Source organism: Curcuma longa, chromosome 14 (genome assembly GCF_044706935.1).
Source record: "Curcuma longa cultivar G26 ecotype Majalengka, Jawa Barat chromosome 14, ITB_CL_G26_1.1, whole genome shotgun sequence".
NCBI lineage: Eukaryota > Viridiplantae > Streptophyta > Magnoliopsida > Zingiberales > Zingiberaceae > Curcuma > Curcuma longa.
In genome coordinates this window covers 4,239,419-4,257,326 of record NC_133874.1, presented here as the reverse complement: position 1 = coordinate 4,257,326, position 17,908 = coordinate 4,239,419, and the positions used below count along the sequence as shown (strand labels likewise).

The 17,908-nt window shown below is 35.9% G+C and overlaps 2 protein-coding genes and 1 long non-coding RNA gene across 3 annotated transcripts; 1 reads left to right on the top strand and 2 right to left on the bottom strand.

Annotated features, from left to right (window-relative positions):
* The first annotated feature begins 2,101 nt into the window (after positions 1–2,101).
* On the top strand, positions 2,102–4,284 carry LOC141845332 (E3 ubiquitin-protein ligase HAKAI homolog). Its single transcript, XM_074733404.1, has 2 exons — positions 2,102–2,153; positions 3,021–4,284. The coding sequence occupies exon 2, from the start codon at positions 3,058–3,060 to the stop codon at positions 4,120–4,122; it is 1,065 nt and encodes a 354-aa protein (XP_074589505.1). The 5' UTR covers positions 2,102–2,153; positions 3,021–3,057; the 3' UTR covers positions 4,123–4,284.
* Positions 4,285–4,610: 326 nt separating this feature from the next.
* LOC141845437 (asparagine synthetase [glutamine-hydrolyzing] 1-like) lies at positions 4,611–7,155 on the bottom strand. Its single transcript, XM_074733493.1, has 4 exons — positions 7,099–7,155; positions 5,109–5,213; positions 4,900–5,020; positions 4,611–4,804 (listed from the first exon to the last, which is right to left on the bottom strand). Exons 1-4 carry the CDS (start codon positions 7,153–7,155, stop codon positions 4,611–4,613), a joined length of 477 nt encoding a protein of 158 aa, XP_074589594.1.
* A 5,629-nt stretch (positions 7,156–12,784) lies between these two features.
* On the bottom strand, positions 12,785–13,604 carry LOC141844708 (uncharacterized). The gene is made up of 3 exons (XR_012603177.1): positions 13,387–13,604; positions 13,192–13,303; positions 12,785–13,118 (listed from the first exon to the last, which is right to left on the bottom strand). It is a non-coding gene; the product is annotated as an uncharacterized LOC141844708 (long non-coding RNA).
* Positions 13,605–17,908: the final 4,304 nt, after the last annotated feature.

Genomic DNA, 17,908 nt, shown 5'->3' with positions numbered 1-17,908 from the left:
AAGAATTCAACCAATCAACCAGGTTGTAGTGTTGCAATAAGATGAATTTATTACCATTACTATCACACCAAAGCATCAATCTGAGTTCAGATGATTCTTAGGTTGAAGTGCTCTAAATCTACTTTATGCTTTTGAAACAAAGATCGTGACCATGTGCAAAGGGCTACTATTATCAAATTACTCAAGACTCAACGACATGGACTTCTGTTTAGATTTATTCCTCTTCTTGTTGAGACCTACAGTGGGAGCTAAGCAAGATCAAAGATGGAGAGAGGAGTATTAAGCTCGTTGGAGTGAGCTTGAACAAGATGTATTAATGTAACTAGATGATGCCTCTGCATTATACAACATTACATCAAATCAAATAATCCACGCTATTGGCACAATCAAACTGTGTTAAGTCAGATGGGAAATTGGTAGGCGCTCTTTACAAACTTTAGGACAGTTTGGTCCTCCCGCAAAAAAACTTCCTGAGTCATAGTTCAGAATTAATGCTTTTTTGTTTGAATATCTCTGTGAATGTGACTACTTCTGTATGATGATGCTCTCCTTTGCGAGCCACAGCTAGTTTCCAATTAAGAGATGTGACCCACTTAAGCTTTCTGGTTAAACTCCCATTTCGTTCACCCATGTATGTGGCCATTTCATAAGCCTCAGCCGGTCCATGATTATTTGAGTAGCAGATGTAAACACTGGCCTATGGTTCTTTGTGAGGTCAAAATCATCTCTGCAATCAGGCCCTCATATCAGTGCTAGTTGGAAGACTTGATCTTTCTGTGTGACATGATCAGCCATGTTCTTTCATTTCTTATGAGTAAATTTCAATATACACGGCCTCCATTCAAGGGATTAAAAGGCAGTTCCAAGTGATAGGTGGTAGGTCAACTGCTTAGTGCTTAGGTGGTCAACATTAGAATGTTATAACAAAAAAGAGATATTTTAAATTAAGAATCACTAATATTATATATTATATGTAAGAACTATAACAGTCAAAACAAAACAAGTTTATAATTACAAATAAATAAGTTATAACAGTCAAAACAAAACAAGTTTATAATTACAAATAAATAAGTTGTAATTTATAAGTAATTATTAAACACCCAACAATGAAACATTTTATATTTCACATTGCAACCAACAAAATATAAAATATAATAATTTATATTATAGATTCAAATTTTAAGAAATTACATATCTAGTTCATAATTAGTTCCATGCCACAATATTGAAATATAGATAAATAACTAATGTTGAATGAACCAACAACTTTTCCCTAGACCTGCTTAGGCTTCCTACGTAGCTTTTTAAAAAGGACACCAAATAGGGGTTGCCTAGCCAATAGAAGTGACTCCTTATCAAAACTACCTAGGCGATTGCCTAGGCAGCCACCTAAGCTGCGTTTTAGAACAATGCCTTCATCTGCAGTTTTGGAATTCCAACATACTAGCTTGAAATGGTTATCACTGGCCCGTCTTTCCATTTCTCTACAAATTCCTAATCACAAGAAATTTTGTGAAACTATCTACATATTTGCTTCATACAGCTATATTCACTTGACTTGATGTATTGTGTTCTCAAGGTGAATCCAAGGATACAGATAAATGAATATCAGTTACTTATCATCTCTTGTACATATGCAAATAAACAATTGTTTTATGAATTTTAGGACTGTAAAAGCTCCTTTATTGTCATTCTACTCAATGGTGAAACCTCTAGAAATCTCAAACATTGTATCCTGTGTGTGAAGAATCTATGTAGTGTGATGGTTTACATTATTATGGAATTCATGCTGGTTTTTTTTGTCAAATTTTCTGCTTTCACTGCTGGCATTCAAATATTTTCTCTGGTACTTGTCATCCAACAAGTATCTGGAGTTGTGCATTTCACTGCATAAATCTATTCTATTTTCAGAAATTTGACCATTCAAATTTTAGATGTAGGCTTCATGGTTATAGATGTCATTCATTATCTCTTGCATTCATTTTCTCATTACCTATGATGTGTGTGCCCGATAGATTAACCTTCTGTTGAGGTGCATCTATTTTGTCTTTGGCTTAATATGTTTCATTTGTAATTCTTCTAAAATGTGTGCAGGCACCATGTGAACATGCTTTTTGTTTGACATGTGCAAGAAGTGATGCTAGCTGCTACCTGTAAGAACTCATGCTTTGCTCAGCATATTTTTCATCAATCATCTATACTTGGAGCCATTTATGTATTTTCAGTATTAAAATTTTTCTTGCATCTAACTAGAGATTTGATTGTACCTACTTGATTGTTTTCCCTCACTATCATCAGTGTTCAACATTGGACCATAAACCTAATTTGCAACTAGCTTTTTTTATTGGACGAGTCACTCAGTGGTGGCCATGCATCAAAAAACTGAATGGTTTCCTAATCTATGTAAATGCTTCCGATGTGAAGTATTTTCTGCTGGAATTTATTGTCACTGGTGGATGCTGTTTATTCTTGTGGTTTCTTCGTAATAAAGTTTAACTGGCTTTTCGTTGTTTTTTGGATCCTGATCTTTAATTATTTTGCTTACTAGTATGATTGTTTCTAAATATTTGTTTTGCTTAATATTCTATTACTATGGCTCGTTTTTTTAGAATTGTTATATCCTGAACTATATAAGTATAGTAGTATATTGAAATGGCGGGCCTACAAAACTTGCAGCTTGATAGATTTTTCTGTTCTTATAGCATGCTTTAGTATTAAGTTTCTCTGCAGCTAATTTTATCTGCACTTTGAACTTCCCTTGTTGGATAGATATGAACATCCAACTGCTCCATCTTTAATACAGTATCAGGCATATCCTCGTTGGTTTTTGGATTTTGAACATTCATTTGGAAATAGGAAGGGTTGGGTTTCTGCCCTAGATGAGAGAAATCTCTCACAGTAAAAAATATAAATGAAAAAATTCCTCTGATTGGCTTCATTGGTTGCATAATATGTTTTTAGTATTCCTTGAATTTTTCCCATGATTTTGTTTGATGTTCTTGTTATCTTATGTTTTTTAGCTGTGATGAACGTATTCAGAAGATCCAGTCCATAAAAATGATGGAGGGTATATTTATATGTGCTGCTCCTCACTGTTTCAAATCCTTCATTAAACAAGCTGATTTTGTGACTCATATCCATGAAATTCATTCTGATCTTATTCAATCCAATACCAAGAAAGAAGATGGCTCTGAGAAGGAGGCCAGAGCCTCATCCACAGACACTCATAAACAATCATTGCTGCAAGAGACATCCACTGCACGTGCCCCACCCAAGCCAGGGTTCTCATCCAGTACAAATTTGCAGCCACATGATCGAGATGAACTTGCTCAACACCACCAGTCTGCTGATTATTCTTCCTCAATGATGCCAGCGCCTCCAACATCCATGCTGTTTGAGAATAACCTTCCTCTAGGCTCTGATAAGTCCAATGCGTGGATGAATCAACCTCAAGGTTACATGACACAGGCTGGTTCTCAGAGTCAACAAGTCTCGGATCAATCCCTTGCTGACAAGCATGCATTGAATCCTTTGCAACCACCCATGCCGCCAAACTATCAATTACCTGTGAACCTTAACCAGGCCATGATTCCCCCAACAGCATTTAGTTATCCTGTTTCGGTAGATGGCTCTCAGCAATATTACAGCGTCCCATATGAAACTTTTCGCCCAGAACAATTGCCGGCAGGTGGGCCTGCACAAGGATCAGTACTGGGTTTTTCACCTGGTCCAACAGGGATCGCAACTTTTGCAGGCAATGCTCAACGGCCTTGGGTTACTGGTCAGATGGTTGTACCTCTGGATCCTTCACTCATGCTAACTCAAGGGAGTCTACAAGGATTCGTGAATGTAACTGATGCACATGGAAACAATCAGATCTCTGGAGGATGGCTGCTGAATCAACCTCATATTGGCCAGGACTCAAAGTTCCAAGGTGTTTCATCTGTCAATAATGACAGCAGCAAAGGTATCTTTGCTCAGCTTCAGCAACCAGGATCGTTGCAAATGCCACTTCCACCTCCACCTCCACCTCCACTGCCTTTACAGATGCCGCAGCAACTCAACATGGGGAATTTCTCTGGCTTTAGCTCTGTGAATCAGGAGAGCCAAGGCTATGGTTAGCTGTTGTTTTGCCAATGTAGCAGTATTATGCAAACATAACTTGTATCTGGGTTTTGCCATTGTTAAATGCTATGGTATCAATTCTGGCAATCCACGCAACATTTTGTTCAATTTACGCATCTTTTGAATGAAAAGGCATGATTCCTGCGCGTCTAGTTTAAGAAGGAATGCAATCTCGATTGAGAATTCTGTGTGGTGTTAATTATGGCTGATTCCTTTCCTTATCATAAGTTTTATGATTTTTCCTATTTGTTCAATAGAGTATCTCACGCCCTTCGCATTTTTATGCTCAGGGTGGAAGAAGGTATAGATAATCTCAGCTATTTACTTTACCTACAGGTTGTCTTTTTCAGATTAAACCAAGTCTTTTATCAGAAAATGGTCGTATGCATTGCAGTATTTTCCAAAATATTTGTGACCAAAAAGTACAGTGCCCGATATGAGATTTTCCAAATTAAGGGCTTATTATAGAAATTTGCAAGCGTGTTTTAGCAAGATCCTTGCCATGAAGTCCAGTCCGCAGCGCTTCCAACCCTGGGCATGGGGTTGATCCTGGAACAAGTGTCCACCTTGAAGCTCGCCCCGCACATCACCCCCTCGCTGTCCACCCTCGGCATCGCCTTCATCTTGTTCAGCGGATGCTCGAAGCTTCTCAACCCTCCCTCACTGTGGAACATGCACCCTGCAACATCGCACAATAAAGCCTAGCCCAAGCTTGAAGCTTCCCCACAGCAAGCCGTGTTTGGTTTAGATTTCACAACTTAATTCGAAGAATACCGGTCGGAAATGGAGCATATGATTTCCCACAGCTCGCCTTGACGACGTCCAGGTCATCGCAGATCACCACGGATCCATCAGCCGCAATGCCCCAAAATAGAGGTATTCCTCCATCCGAGCTCTGTTTTGGAGTTAGAACTGAGAGATGAGACCTCAAAGCAGAATCTCAATTTGTTTCTAGGGCGATCAAGGTGTTTGTGGAAATGTACCAGAGCGGCAAAGACGGTACTGGCCTTGTTGTCGTAGACGATGAAGGCGAAGGAGCCACCGAGGTCCTTGACGACCTGGTCCGCGGGGTAAGGCCCGCGGTCGCGCTAATATATTATTTGAAACATAAAATATTGATAATGGAAGTATTTAAAATTTACAAAAGCTTAACTTTTATTTAGAGAACGGACAAAACATCCACGAGGATCCTTAAGTTACAATGAGGAACTTAAAAATTATTTTATAATTTTTTTTAATTTTAGTGAAAAGATTGCAAGTCAAATTTCAATATTCTACGGTGGTAGTCATAGAAAACTCAAAGTTTTCCATCCTCTTCATCATATCAAAAGAAATTCTAACTTGTCTAATATTGTAGAACAAATATTCATTTTTAGAGTTAATATATTAGATGAATGATGATCTATTTTGTCTCCTGACTCTTTGAAAACATACACATTACTTGATGATTGAATGAGAGCTAAAAAAGAATATAAGGAATACAACTTTTAGATGATAAGGTGACTTTGATACCGGATGAATTAACACTACGAGAGTAAGAAATGAAAATGAGTAATAACGTTACTTCCTAAGGTAACAAGGGTAAAAAGGTAAGAGAACTATGAGAGCTTCGATTTTTTTTATACCCTAAGGGTGCGTTTGGTTTAAGTTATCATGCATATCCTTGGTTATGTGATTATCAGGTAATCAGATAATCAAGGTTATAGGGTATACAACATAACCTAATGTTATTTAGTTCAACTTATTTATTTGAAGGAAATAAAACATAATTAGTTTAACATTTATTATATTACCTTGATTCAATTTACTTTTAGAATAAATTAAATTAATAATACTAATATTATTAATATTAATGATGATAATAAATTGATAATATATAAAAATATTTATAATTTTTAAATTTTAAAATAAATTTTTATATATTTTAATAAAATTATTTTTTAAATTATTTCTTTTAAATTTATAAGTATTTAAATTAAAGTTTATTGAATTAATTAACTCAGTTTCACTATATATTTTAATTAACTTAGTTTTAAAATCAGAAGTTAATCATGGAAAAAAATTTTGTTAACCTCCGGAATCACAGAAAATCTTAGGCTGCCAAGGTAATCAATAATCACATTCCAGGTTTATAACTCATTTGCTAATGTTTTGCTGATGTGACGGTGATATTGCATTACTTGGGAATCGATTATAACATAAATCAAACAAGACTATCCTTTACAAACTTAGACAGATAACCAAGGTTATCAATGATAACCCTAAACCAAACGCATGCATAACCTTAATTATGGTATTATCAAATAATCATATAACCAAGGTTATGGAGAATAAAATATAACGTAATGCTAGATAATGCAATAAAACCTTATTCGTTTGGAGGTTTTAGTGTATAACCTAGTTTAACAAAAACTCCTTCATCTTCGTCTCAACGAGATTCCAACATGGTCCCCTTTGCCTTCGTCCAACGACGCCAAGAGACACGGCAAGTCAATCACGCCACAAAAGTTGATCATAAGGGATGGAAAATGAATGCTTCTAGAGTATGCATTAGAAAGTCGGTCACATTGTTACTGATCTACAAAAGAATGTGTCGTTGATCTTCAGAAGACTAGCAATAATGTGTTGCTGATCTTCTGAAGACCATCAACAATGTGTTGCTGATCTTTGTTGCTGATCTTCTAAAGAACAACACATTGTTGTTGATCTTCTAAAGTTCATCAACACATAGTTGTTGGTATTTGTTGTTGATCTTTTGAAGACCAACAACAATGTGTTGTTGATCTTTTGAAGACCAACAACACAGTCTTCGGGAGGACTATTCGAGTATATAGAACTTGATCCCATGTCAATCCAAGCTACAAGTGTCGTAATCGATTAAGATCATTATTCATGGTCACAAAATGGTTTTTAATCATTGTAGCAATCGATTAAGAATGGCTTTGTTAACCCCAAAATCACGTAAAATCTCACACTTCCGAGGTAATCACATTCCGAATTATATGCCCCATTTGCTGACGTAACGGGCATGCTCCATTAGCTGAAAATCACTCATTACTTGAACCAAATAGGATTAAATAACATAACCTTAGGTAGATAACTAAGGTTATCAACAATAACCTTCAACCAAATATGTTATAAGGGAATACATAGGCAACTTAAATAAATGCAAACTCTTTATAATTTTCTAAAATATAATAATTTTGAATCATCATGAACCACGAATCGAACTGTAATTGGTGGTTCCAAACCATGAACCATCTTAAACAGTTAAGAATAAGGATCAATATTTCTAAAATTATCGAACCAACGATTTCAAACCGTTGAATCATCGAACAGTCGATTTCGAATCCTAGTCAAATTAGTATATATAAACTAGTCAAAAAATATTTTAAAAAATATTGTACAGTTCAGGGATTAAAACAGTTAAGATTTTAGTAATTCAGATGATGCAACAATTTTAGCAAAATAACTATATGGACCTAAACTATTCAAATTTGTAAAACTAAGGGAACACAACGAGAAGTTCACATTTGAGATTTGGGCAACTTGAGTTCATGAAACAGTTTTGAGAAAATTTGTTATATAAAGGTAAATGGTTTTAAATTAGAATAGGAAGGCATAGAGCAACTTTATAGGATCCAAGGAACAATAATTGAGATTTAAGTTATTTAGGTAATTTAACAATTAAAAAATATATTATATGTGCATAAATTATTTAAAATTGAAAAAGAAAGATACTGTATAAATTCATTGGGTCAAAGGAACATAAAAAGTAGTTTATATTTTAGATTTGAACAATTTGAATGTAAGTAGTAGTTTTTACCCAAATTGCCATATGAATTTAAACTATTCAAAATTATAGGAAATCAATGGGCCTAGGAAACATAACAGGGAACTCACATTTGAGATTTTGGTAATTTGAATCCATGTAATAATTTTGGAAAAATTGCTACATAGAACTAAATTGTTTAAACTTGTAAAAGTAAGGTATTGTATGAGCCTAATAGTTAAAAAGGAAGACAACAAGAGTTCGTATTTGAAATTTGAATAGTGTGGGTGATGTAGAGGTGACACATGAAGAGTCGAATTTTAAGAGATCATAACTTTTAATTTGGGTATCAGAACAAGATACAGTTGATTGCTAATCGAAACTCTTTCAGAGACATTTATTCGATATTGGGTAAAACTTATACTGGCCCACTTTCGACCCTATACGACATCATTTAGTGCCTTTTTCGAGACTGTAAATTATTTTTTACTATTTATAATAATTTTTTAGTTTTAAAATTTTTGAATATTTTTTACTTTTTCAAGTTAGAGTTTACTTTACGATCTATTTATATGCATGTTTAGCCATTTTTGGTTAGTTTTGATTATTGAATACAAGTTTTCCTTTTTGGCAAAAACCCTAGAGACGGTATCATTGTGACTTCTCTTCATTTTTTTTAAAATTTCTCATACTTATCTTCTCTATAATTCTCCTCTAATTTTTTACCTCTAAAATAATCGTTATTCTGTTCGGTGTCAATGGGTTTAAGTAACAATTTTGGCAACACTATTATATAGACCATGAAATAGAATGAATGTAGTGGATCTAAAGAACATAATAAAATGTTCATATTTGAGATTTAAGTGATTTGGATCCATTTAACTGCAATTGATCTTTGGTCAAGGTTGACCAAGTTCAAGTTAACTCAAGTTTAATTTCGATGTTTGATTAAATGTTAATTGATTGAGTGAGACGTCAAGTAGAGCAATGTTGATCGGATACTTGATAGTCAATCAATATGTTTGTTAACTAGAGCAAAGAGTCAAGTAGGTCAAAGTTAACTAGACACTTGATAATGAAGAAGTCCAAGTGGATCACCGTTGACCGGGTACTTTGTGGCTTGAAATTCAATAAAGAGTTGATAAGCATGAAATCCAAGTGGGTCGAGATTGACCGGACACTTAACAATGAGAGAAGTCTTAATAGGTTATAGAGACTTAAATGTTAGGTACGAGAAAGTGAAGTCTTAATAAGTCAAGGTTAATCGAATGTTAAGCACGAGACAGGAAGTCCTAACAAGCCAAAGTGGTTAGATGTTACGCAACTATAAAGTCTCGATAAATCAAGATTGACTAGATGCTAGACAATGAAGAACTAGTAGGTCAAGGTTGATCAAATGTAGGCAATCAAAAAATCCTAATATGTCAAACTTGATCGGATATTAGGCAATGAGGAAGTCCCAGCAAATCAAGGTTGATCGGATGATGGGTAATGGGAAGTCCTAACAGATCAAAGTTGATCGGATGTTAGATAAAGAAAGTCCTAATAGGTTAAAGTCAATCGAATATTAGGTAAGGATGAGGTCATAATAAGTCGGGGTTAATATGTATTAATCATACGAGAAAGCTCCAAAGATATAAGGGTCCCTTAGCATAAGGATATTAAGTGTGAATAATATTTTTCAACATTTCTATAGTATTTAGGGTTTAGGATTTCTATTATAATAACAATTGATTGATGAATAATTACAGTCGATTATTACTGTACCAAATAAAATATTTAAAACTCGATTGATCAACTCAACTGATATGATATTTTTTTCTACAGTAACAATAAATTAATGAATAGTAACATCCAACTATTACTATAGCAAATAGAAATTTTAAAATTCAATTGATCAACTTGACTGATAGAGATTGATCAAGTTGATTAGTTGACTGATAATACTACAGTAGCAAACAGAAGGTTTAAAACTTGACTTTTACACTCAACTGATCCTAAATCAGTCGATTGATGAATAGTAACAGTTGACTGTTGATACTATAGCAGCAAATAAAATATTCTAAACTCAATTCTGAAGACTCGATATGTAAAATACCCAACTTAATTTAAAAAGCTCATATGCTATATTAGGCCCAACCCAATTGTTAATGATTAATGGGTTATTGGATAATGGATCTTTAAACCCAACCCGTTAAGGTAAGGTTAAAGATCCGGTTGAGAAGGCTACAGTAGACCTACCCATCGCGATTTTCTTCTTCTCCGTTCCGTCCGACGTGCCTCTATTCTCTTCGTCTCCACCGAAGCCGGACAGGAGTGAGCTCGCCGCCTTTCTGCCGGAGCTAAAGTGGAGGAAGATTCGGCGACAAAGGCTGGGTTGGTTGAGGTTGGATGCTCGCCGGGAGGAGTTCGGATCGGAGCGTGGGGGCAGCTGCAATCGGCGCGGACGAAGGGGAAAAAGAGACGATCGGTAAGAGATTATAGCTAGGGTTCGGTTCTTGCTTGATTGTGTTGATTGTAAGCTGGATCTTGATGGGTTTCCCTTCTTCACAGATCGATTCTGAGATCCGAATGGAGTGAGGTTGTAGCCGTGAAAAAGGAAGGAGAAGGGGAACCGAAGATGGGGATTTAGGGCAAGGCGAGTTAGGGCTTGGCTGGATTTGAGGTGAGATTTCTTCACTTGAATCCAATTGGTTGTTGATGATGAATTGTAAACTAATTGGTTTTCCACTTCACAGTGTGTTGCTGTAACAGAAACGAGATTTGGTTTCGGCTAGGAAGAACGAAGAAAGGATAACAGTTTTAGGGCTTTAATTAGAGGTAAAGAGGTGAGTATAGTTACTGTGATTAGCTTTGGAATTAGAGGGTATTGATTAGCTATAGATTGTGATTATGCTAGGTCAATTAAATGGATTTGTGAGTTTGATGATTGGGTGGTGAATCTGTTAGATGGGTTGAATGTAGTTACTATTGGTTGATCATGGTAGAAGTGAAATTGGTGATGAATTGACCTATGTTAAGGTTGGATTAGGTTGATCAAGTAATGGTTTGATTATGTTGATACTTTGTTGATAGATGAGTTTAGTTTGGATAAAATTGAAACAGTAGAAGTTCTGTTTTAGACTTGCTTTGATTTATTCAAGGCTAGGCTAATCAGAAACTTTGTAAGTTTCAAAAAGTTGAGTTTGATTGTTAGTGTCCTATTTATTTGTAATAGGATAAGTTAGTTAGTTGGGTGGATTAAACTATAGAGTTTAATTATTGTAAGTTTGACATGATGTCAATTTTAGGGAATGATATATTGTTGTCTTATTTTAGGACCTTGACTGATTTGTGGTCTTGTATTTCTGGGGGTTCTTTGTTGACGATCGACCGATCAAGTGGGTACCCTGTACTTGATCAATACAGGAATTCCTTTTCTGTGCATGTATTGTTGTTTTTCTATCTATCTTGTTGATATCCATGATAGTTGAGATAGTATCTAGTTGATACTCTTGATGATCACTGCTTGATACCTGTCGTTGACCTTATGATGATCCTTGATATCATGTTGATAATCTTGTTAGTTGTCTGATACACGTCATATGACCTCTATTTTGACTTATGTCTATTCTTGTTGACTCTGTTGAATATGCTAATTAACCTTAGCTATTACATGTTGGATGATCATCATACATCCATAATAGTTGTAGTTGTTGTTGTTGTTGAATCTTACTTGCACCGTGTTGTAGTGCCACATAGGTAAGAGGTTGCACTACAGTTGAGTGTGACCAGGACTGGCTACATGCCCTCCTGCCACACTGCCCCTTCCCACTTATCTATAGTGGTCAGTTGTCGGAGCTGACAGTATGTCCTGTCTTGCCCCCAGTTCACTGAGCTCTGGGAGAGTGACTGGGACGACAAGTGCAGACAGTGACGGATATTTTGATTGTGTTGGTTGATGCATATTACATGCATTTGTTGGTAGGATTATTACATAACTTACTTTATTCATATGCTTGTGGATTGTTGCACTTGCTTGCTATGACTGTTGCACTTGTATGACATTACATACATGATACATATAGATTTCTTTATCTGTTGTACAGTATGACTTATTCTGAATTACCATACTGATATACCTTGATATACCCTGTTGTATAGTAGGATTTATTCCTATTCTGTTCTATTGATATACCATGATTACTACCATGATTCATGCTGTTTCCTGTTACTTGTTGTTATTCCTACTTAGTCTTTATCAGTTGTTCTAGTTGTTCCTTATTTTATTCCTGTTATGTATCTTGACATGCACTTCTTCTTGTACCCACTGAGCATCTAATGCTCACTACCCAAACCCTGGAGTTGTTATGTTTTCTCCCCAGGTAGCAGATAGGTACTTGGAGCTTGGAGATTCAGTCAGCTGATGCTATCTCACTTCAGGGTTCTATGTAGTGGTTGGTATGGTTTGAGACTTGTAGTATGGACATAGACTATATTGTATTGGTTTGTATTTGTGGTTTTTGTAGTTCGAATTTACGATGGTTTTCCGTGTCGTCGATTTTGCTTATTGTGGATATTGTGCATGTGATGTTAGTGTTACGACCGTGTAGGCCTTATTTTGCATGGATATATATGTGTGTGATGTGTTAAGAATGTGTAGTCCTTATTCCAGCCGCCTGTGGCTGTGTATGCATGTTTGTATTAGGGGAATTGTCATAGTTACTGGGGAGATGCTGTCGAAATTTTTCGGACGGCCTTCCCGAAACGTGACAATTTAGTATACTCACCTCCAAACTCAACTTATTGAAACTTACAAAGTTTCTGATTAGCCAGCCTTGAATAAATCAAAGTAAGTCTAAAACAGAACTTCTACTGTTTCAATTTTATCCAAACTAAACTCATCTATCAACAAAGTATCAACATTATCAAACCATTACTTGATCAACCTAAGCCAACCTTAACATAGGTCAATTCATCACCAATTTCACTTCTACCATGATCAACCAACAGTAACTACATTCAACCCATCTAACAGATTCACCACCCAATCATCAAACTCACAAATCCATTTAATTGGTCTAGCATAATCACAATCTATAGCTAATCAATACCCTCTAATTCCAAAGCTAATCACAGTAACTATACTCACCTCTTTACCTCTAATTAAAGCCCTAAAACTGTTATCCTTTCTTCGTTCTTCCTAGCCGAAACCAAATCTCGTTTCTCTTACAGCAACACACTGTGAAGAGGAAAACCAATTAGTTTACAATTCATCATCAACAACCAATTGGATTCAAGTGAAGAAATCTCACCTCAAATCCAGCCAAGCCCTAACTCGCCTTGCCCTAAATCCCCATCTTCGGTTCCCCTTCTCCTTCCTTTTTCACGGCTACAACCTCACTCCGTTCGGATCTCAGAATCGATCTGTGAAGAAGGGAAACCCATCAAGATCCAGCTTACAATCAACACAATCAAGCAAGAACCGAACCCTAGCTATAATCTCTTACCGATCGTCTCTTTTTCCCCTTCGTCCGCTCCGATTGCAGCTGCCCCCACGCTCCGATCCGAACTCCTCCCACCGAGCATCCAACCTCAACCAACCCAGCCTTTGTCGCCGAATCTTCCTCCACTTTAGCTCCGGCAGAAAGGCGGCGAGCTCACTCCCGTCCGGCTTCGGTGGAGACGAAGAGAATGGAGGCGCGTCGGACGGAACGGAGAAGAAGAAAATCGCGATGGGTAGGTCTACTGTAGCCTTCTCAACCGGATCTTTAACCTTGCCTTAATGGGTTGGGTTTAAAGATCCATTATCCAATAGCCCATTAATCATTAACAATTGGGTTGGGCCTAATATAGCATATGGGCTTTTTAAATTAAGTTGGGTATTTTACACGATAGATAGACATCAGTTGATTGATAAACAATAACAGAATATTATTACAATAAATAGAAGATTTCTGAATCGACTGTGATACTTGATTGTTTGAGCATCAATTGATTAATAAATAATATCAATCGATTGTTCATGGCCACATTAGAGTTGATAAGAATCATTCTGCATGTGCAACGGTTGAATTCAGTGGAGCAATCGATTGATGGTGATGAACAGTCCACTAATTGACGAAAATCATCCATAACCTAAAGGCTATAAAAGAAGGATTTTGAAAAAAAATTCATAGTCGATTCTTGGGAGTTTTGGAGGATAGCACTGCTGTATTTCGAGATCTCAGAAGGTATTGTAAAGCAATCACAAAGCGCTTAAAGAAAAATTCCTTTCTTATAAATTGTTTCATTTATGTTATCATTTGTATCTTTGTTTTATTTTTGTACTGCTTATAACAACAAGTATTGTAAGAGGTTTCTCTACCTCCAAAAGGTATTTGGCAAAGACAGAGAGCTAGTGATGATTTCGTTAGAGAGCTAGTGATGATTTCGTTAGAATGGTATGTCAAGGAGTATGAATCATGGATTCCAAACCATGCTAAATTGGTGTATTATCTATGTGCTTTACCTTGTATTTTAGTTCTATTCTTTCCACTACATACCAACACATTAAAGACAAGCAAGTACGACGATCGAGAACGAACGCTAAATCACGAATCATTATTCACCCTTCTCTAGCAACGTCAACGTTGATCTCAACAAGAACAATTTTGTCAAAATTGCTTTACCAACCTAAAGTATTCAAAATTACAAAATGATGCTGTACATGAGTTCAGTGTGCAAGAAATACAATAGAGAATTCATATTTGAAATTTGAACAAATTTAATCCATGCAACAAATTTGTAAGAAAATTATAAAGAGTTCAAAATTACAAAGTAAAGCAATGTATGATTTTATTGAGTCCAAGCAACACAATAGCTAGAGAGAGAGTTCATATTTGATATTTAGGTACGTAATTTAGATGTGTATATGTAGTAGTTTGGATAAAAATATTACATAGACCTAAATTGTTCAAATTAGAAAAAAAATAAAAGCATTATACGAGCCTACTAGGTCTAGGGAACACAATAAGAAATTCATATTTGAGATTTGAGAAGTTTGAATCTATGTGATAGAATTTAACAAAATTGTTATACATTCAAAATTGCGAAACAAAAATATATACAAGATAATATTCTACAACTTCATTGGGTTTTAAAAGGGAACCATTCGCAGTACGTATAAGTCCTTATACTAGTTTTGTCTAAAAACAGGATCTGCATTTTGACCATAAACCCTAATTAAAATTGAACAAAGCATGAGAGAAGCATAAACTTTAAAACTCCTCGTGATAACATAAGACCCTAAAACTCTAAACACATCAAACTTGCCACTGATCTTAGTGTTCACATTAATTTACTGTTCAATCGAGTCTTCCCATGCATGCACACGTGTGCAGGAAGGAATTAATGTATAGCTAGTAAGCAATGGCAGGAGGTGATGATGCACAAACCATTACCTTGCCTGCGTACTTCTTCCTTAATAATATAAACACTACATGCACTGCCAGTCTTCCATGTCAAAAGGTCTGAGACCTGAATTATATTAAACCCTACTCTCTCACTCTCTCTACCATCAACTATGCCAATACTGAACAGTTCACTCCTTTCACAAGGCCATTCATGGGAGAATAAACTATATATATACACCCACTGTGCATTCCTAGAGCTTCACAAGATTCGATTTGGAAAATAATTAAGAGGGGTCTATATCCGACAAACCAAGGCATGCATGCAGGCATGCACTATCTAACTATTCTGATCCTCCTCTCTCTCTCTCTCTCTCTCTCTCTCTCTCTCTCTCTCTCTCTCTTACACACACACACAGCCCCACAAACCCTAATCAGGCCAATGAAGGCACAGCTACAAAAATGTCCATTGTTGATTGTGGATCATACACCGATAGAGCCCTATAGAAGCCGAAGTCGAGTGGAATTGGGTTCTTCTTTTTAACTGCTCCTTCTCTCTCTCTCTCTCTAGAATTTACTCTGAATAAAATAAATTATTATATATTTAATATAATATATATTGTTGTCCGAGAAGGCACGAGCGTCCGCTGATTTCTCCAAGGGCAAATCATTTGAATAATGGAAAAGTCCTTGAATGTTGTGCTCAGCACTAGACTCTTTGTTTTAACTTTACCACTCTTGTTGGTAAACTTGTACTATAGAATGATTATAAAATGCAAGTGGAAATGGCCGTGGATTAGTCAATTTTGATCTCAGGAGGCCCTATATTTTAAGGGTTAGAATGGAGATAGGACTGTAGATGTAGGTGCGTTTAGGGTTTGTTCAATTAACCTTTTGGTTTTAACGTTTGCTTGCGTTTTACTCTCCCGATGAAGCGACGTCGTTCTCTCCTAGGCGCCCTTGGTTGGCCACTTATTTCCTACTATGTGTACGTTTGACCTATGAATGATATGATACGATTAAATTTAGTGATGCGTACGTTGATACTTTGCAACTTAGGCATGTTGATGCGTAGGAAACTCACCGAATGGAATCCGAGATTAATGGATAGAGGATGTAATCTGAAATGGGTTAACTTTGTAATAGTTGAATTGCTCGACTGGAGTGTGTTGGTCCAATCGACCCTCGGAAAAGGTCAACCATGTTGATTTATAAACTCGAGTTGATTCGAGTTGGAGTTTCAATATTTGATCAATATATTAATTGATTGAGCAAAGAGTCAAATAGATCAAGATTAATCGGATACTTGACAAGATACGGAAAATCCAATTGAGTCTGATTGATCAGATACTTGATGATCAAAAGTCCAACAGGAAGATGACAGAAGAAAAAAAATCCAAATGGATCACGGATGATTTGGCACATGGTGATTAGAAGTCTAATTGGGAATCAACATGAGGCGTGAAGTCTTGGTAGGTCAAAGTTGATCGTATGCTAGGCAATAAGGAAATTCTAGTAGGTCAAAGTTGATCGGATGCTAGGCAACGATGAAATCCCGGAAAATCAAAGTTAATCGGATGCTAAGCAACAGGAAGCCTCGATAGGTCAAAGTTGACCGGATGCTGAGCAAAAAAGTCTTAATAGATTAAAATCAATTAGATACTATGTAAGATGAGAATTCATTTTTGATAAAGTCGAAACTAAGTATTAGTCGATTGATAGAGTATGTCGATTGACTAATGATCGTAAAATCTCAAAAATATGATTGCTATGAAATTGCTACAGTATGATGAATAGTAGTCATGAACAGTAATTTACAATAGTAACAACCAACTGATACATCAATCGTCTGATGATATTTTAGCAGCATACAAAAGTTTCAAAACAAGATTAAAAAGTCGATTGATGGGTTTGATCAGTCGACTAATGGTACTGTAATAATGAACAGAAGCTTCAAAAATTGATTGTAAAATTCAACTGATGATAAGTATTAGTTGACTAATGTCGATCAAGAACTGAATAGATGTAAATTGATTCGATTGTGGGATTCGACTTATTAGGCAATAATTGATTGATCGTAATAAGCTGACAAGTCATAGTAACATTCGAATCTACAGTAGATTAATCAATTGATGAGTAAGATTAATGAACTGATCGTGAAAATCAACCCCAACTTAAAGGCTATAAAAGAAGGGTTTTGAGGAGATTTTTGAGACCTGTTCTTAAAGGTTTGAGGATAAAGTGCTGATGTTTTTCCAGACCAACAAAAAACATTCTAAAGTAACCAACAATGATCAAAGTGAGATTCTTGTAAAGTCATTATTTTCTTTATATTTACTTTTGTGTATTTGTTTTCTTGTTATATTGGTTGTGAAAGAGTTGTAAAAGGTTTCTCCATCTCCGAAAGGTATCCGAAAAGAAGAAGATAGTGAAAATAGTCGTTAGGACTAGGTCTTAGACATAGCCGCCTTGGGAGGCAGTGGACCAAGTAAAATAGTTGTGTTTGCATCATGTTATTGAGTTTGGTTTAAATTTCTACTACATTTTCAACGGTTTGCATGCAAAACAGTTCCAATAGTGCTAAGTGATAGTTTCCAATATGCGGATGTTAGTGTAGCAGGTGAATTTCACAAACAACGAT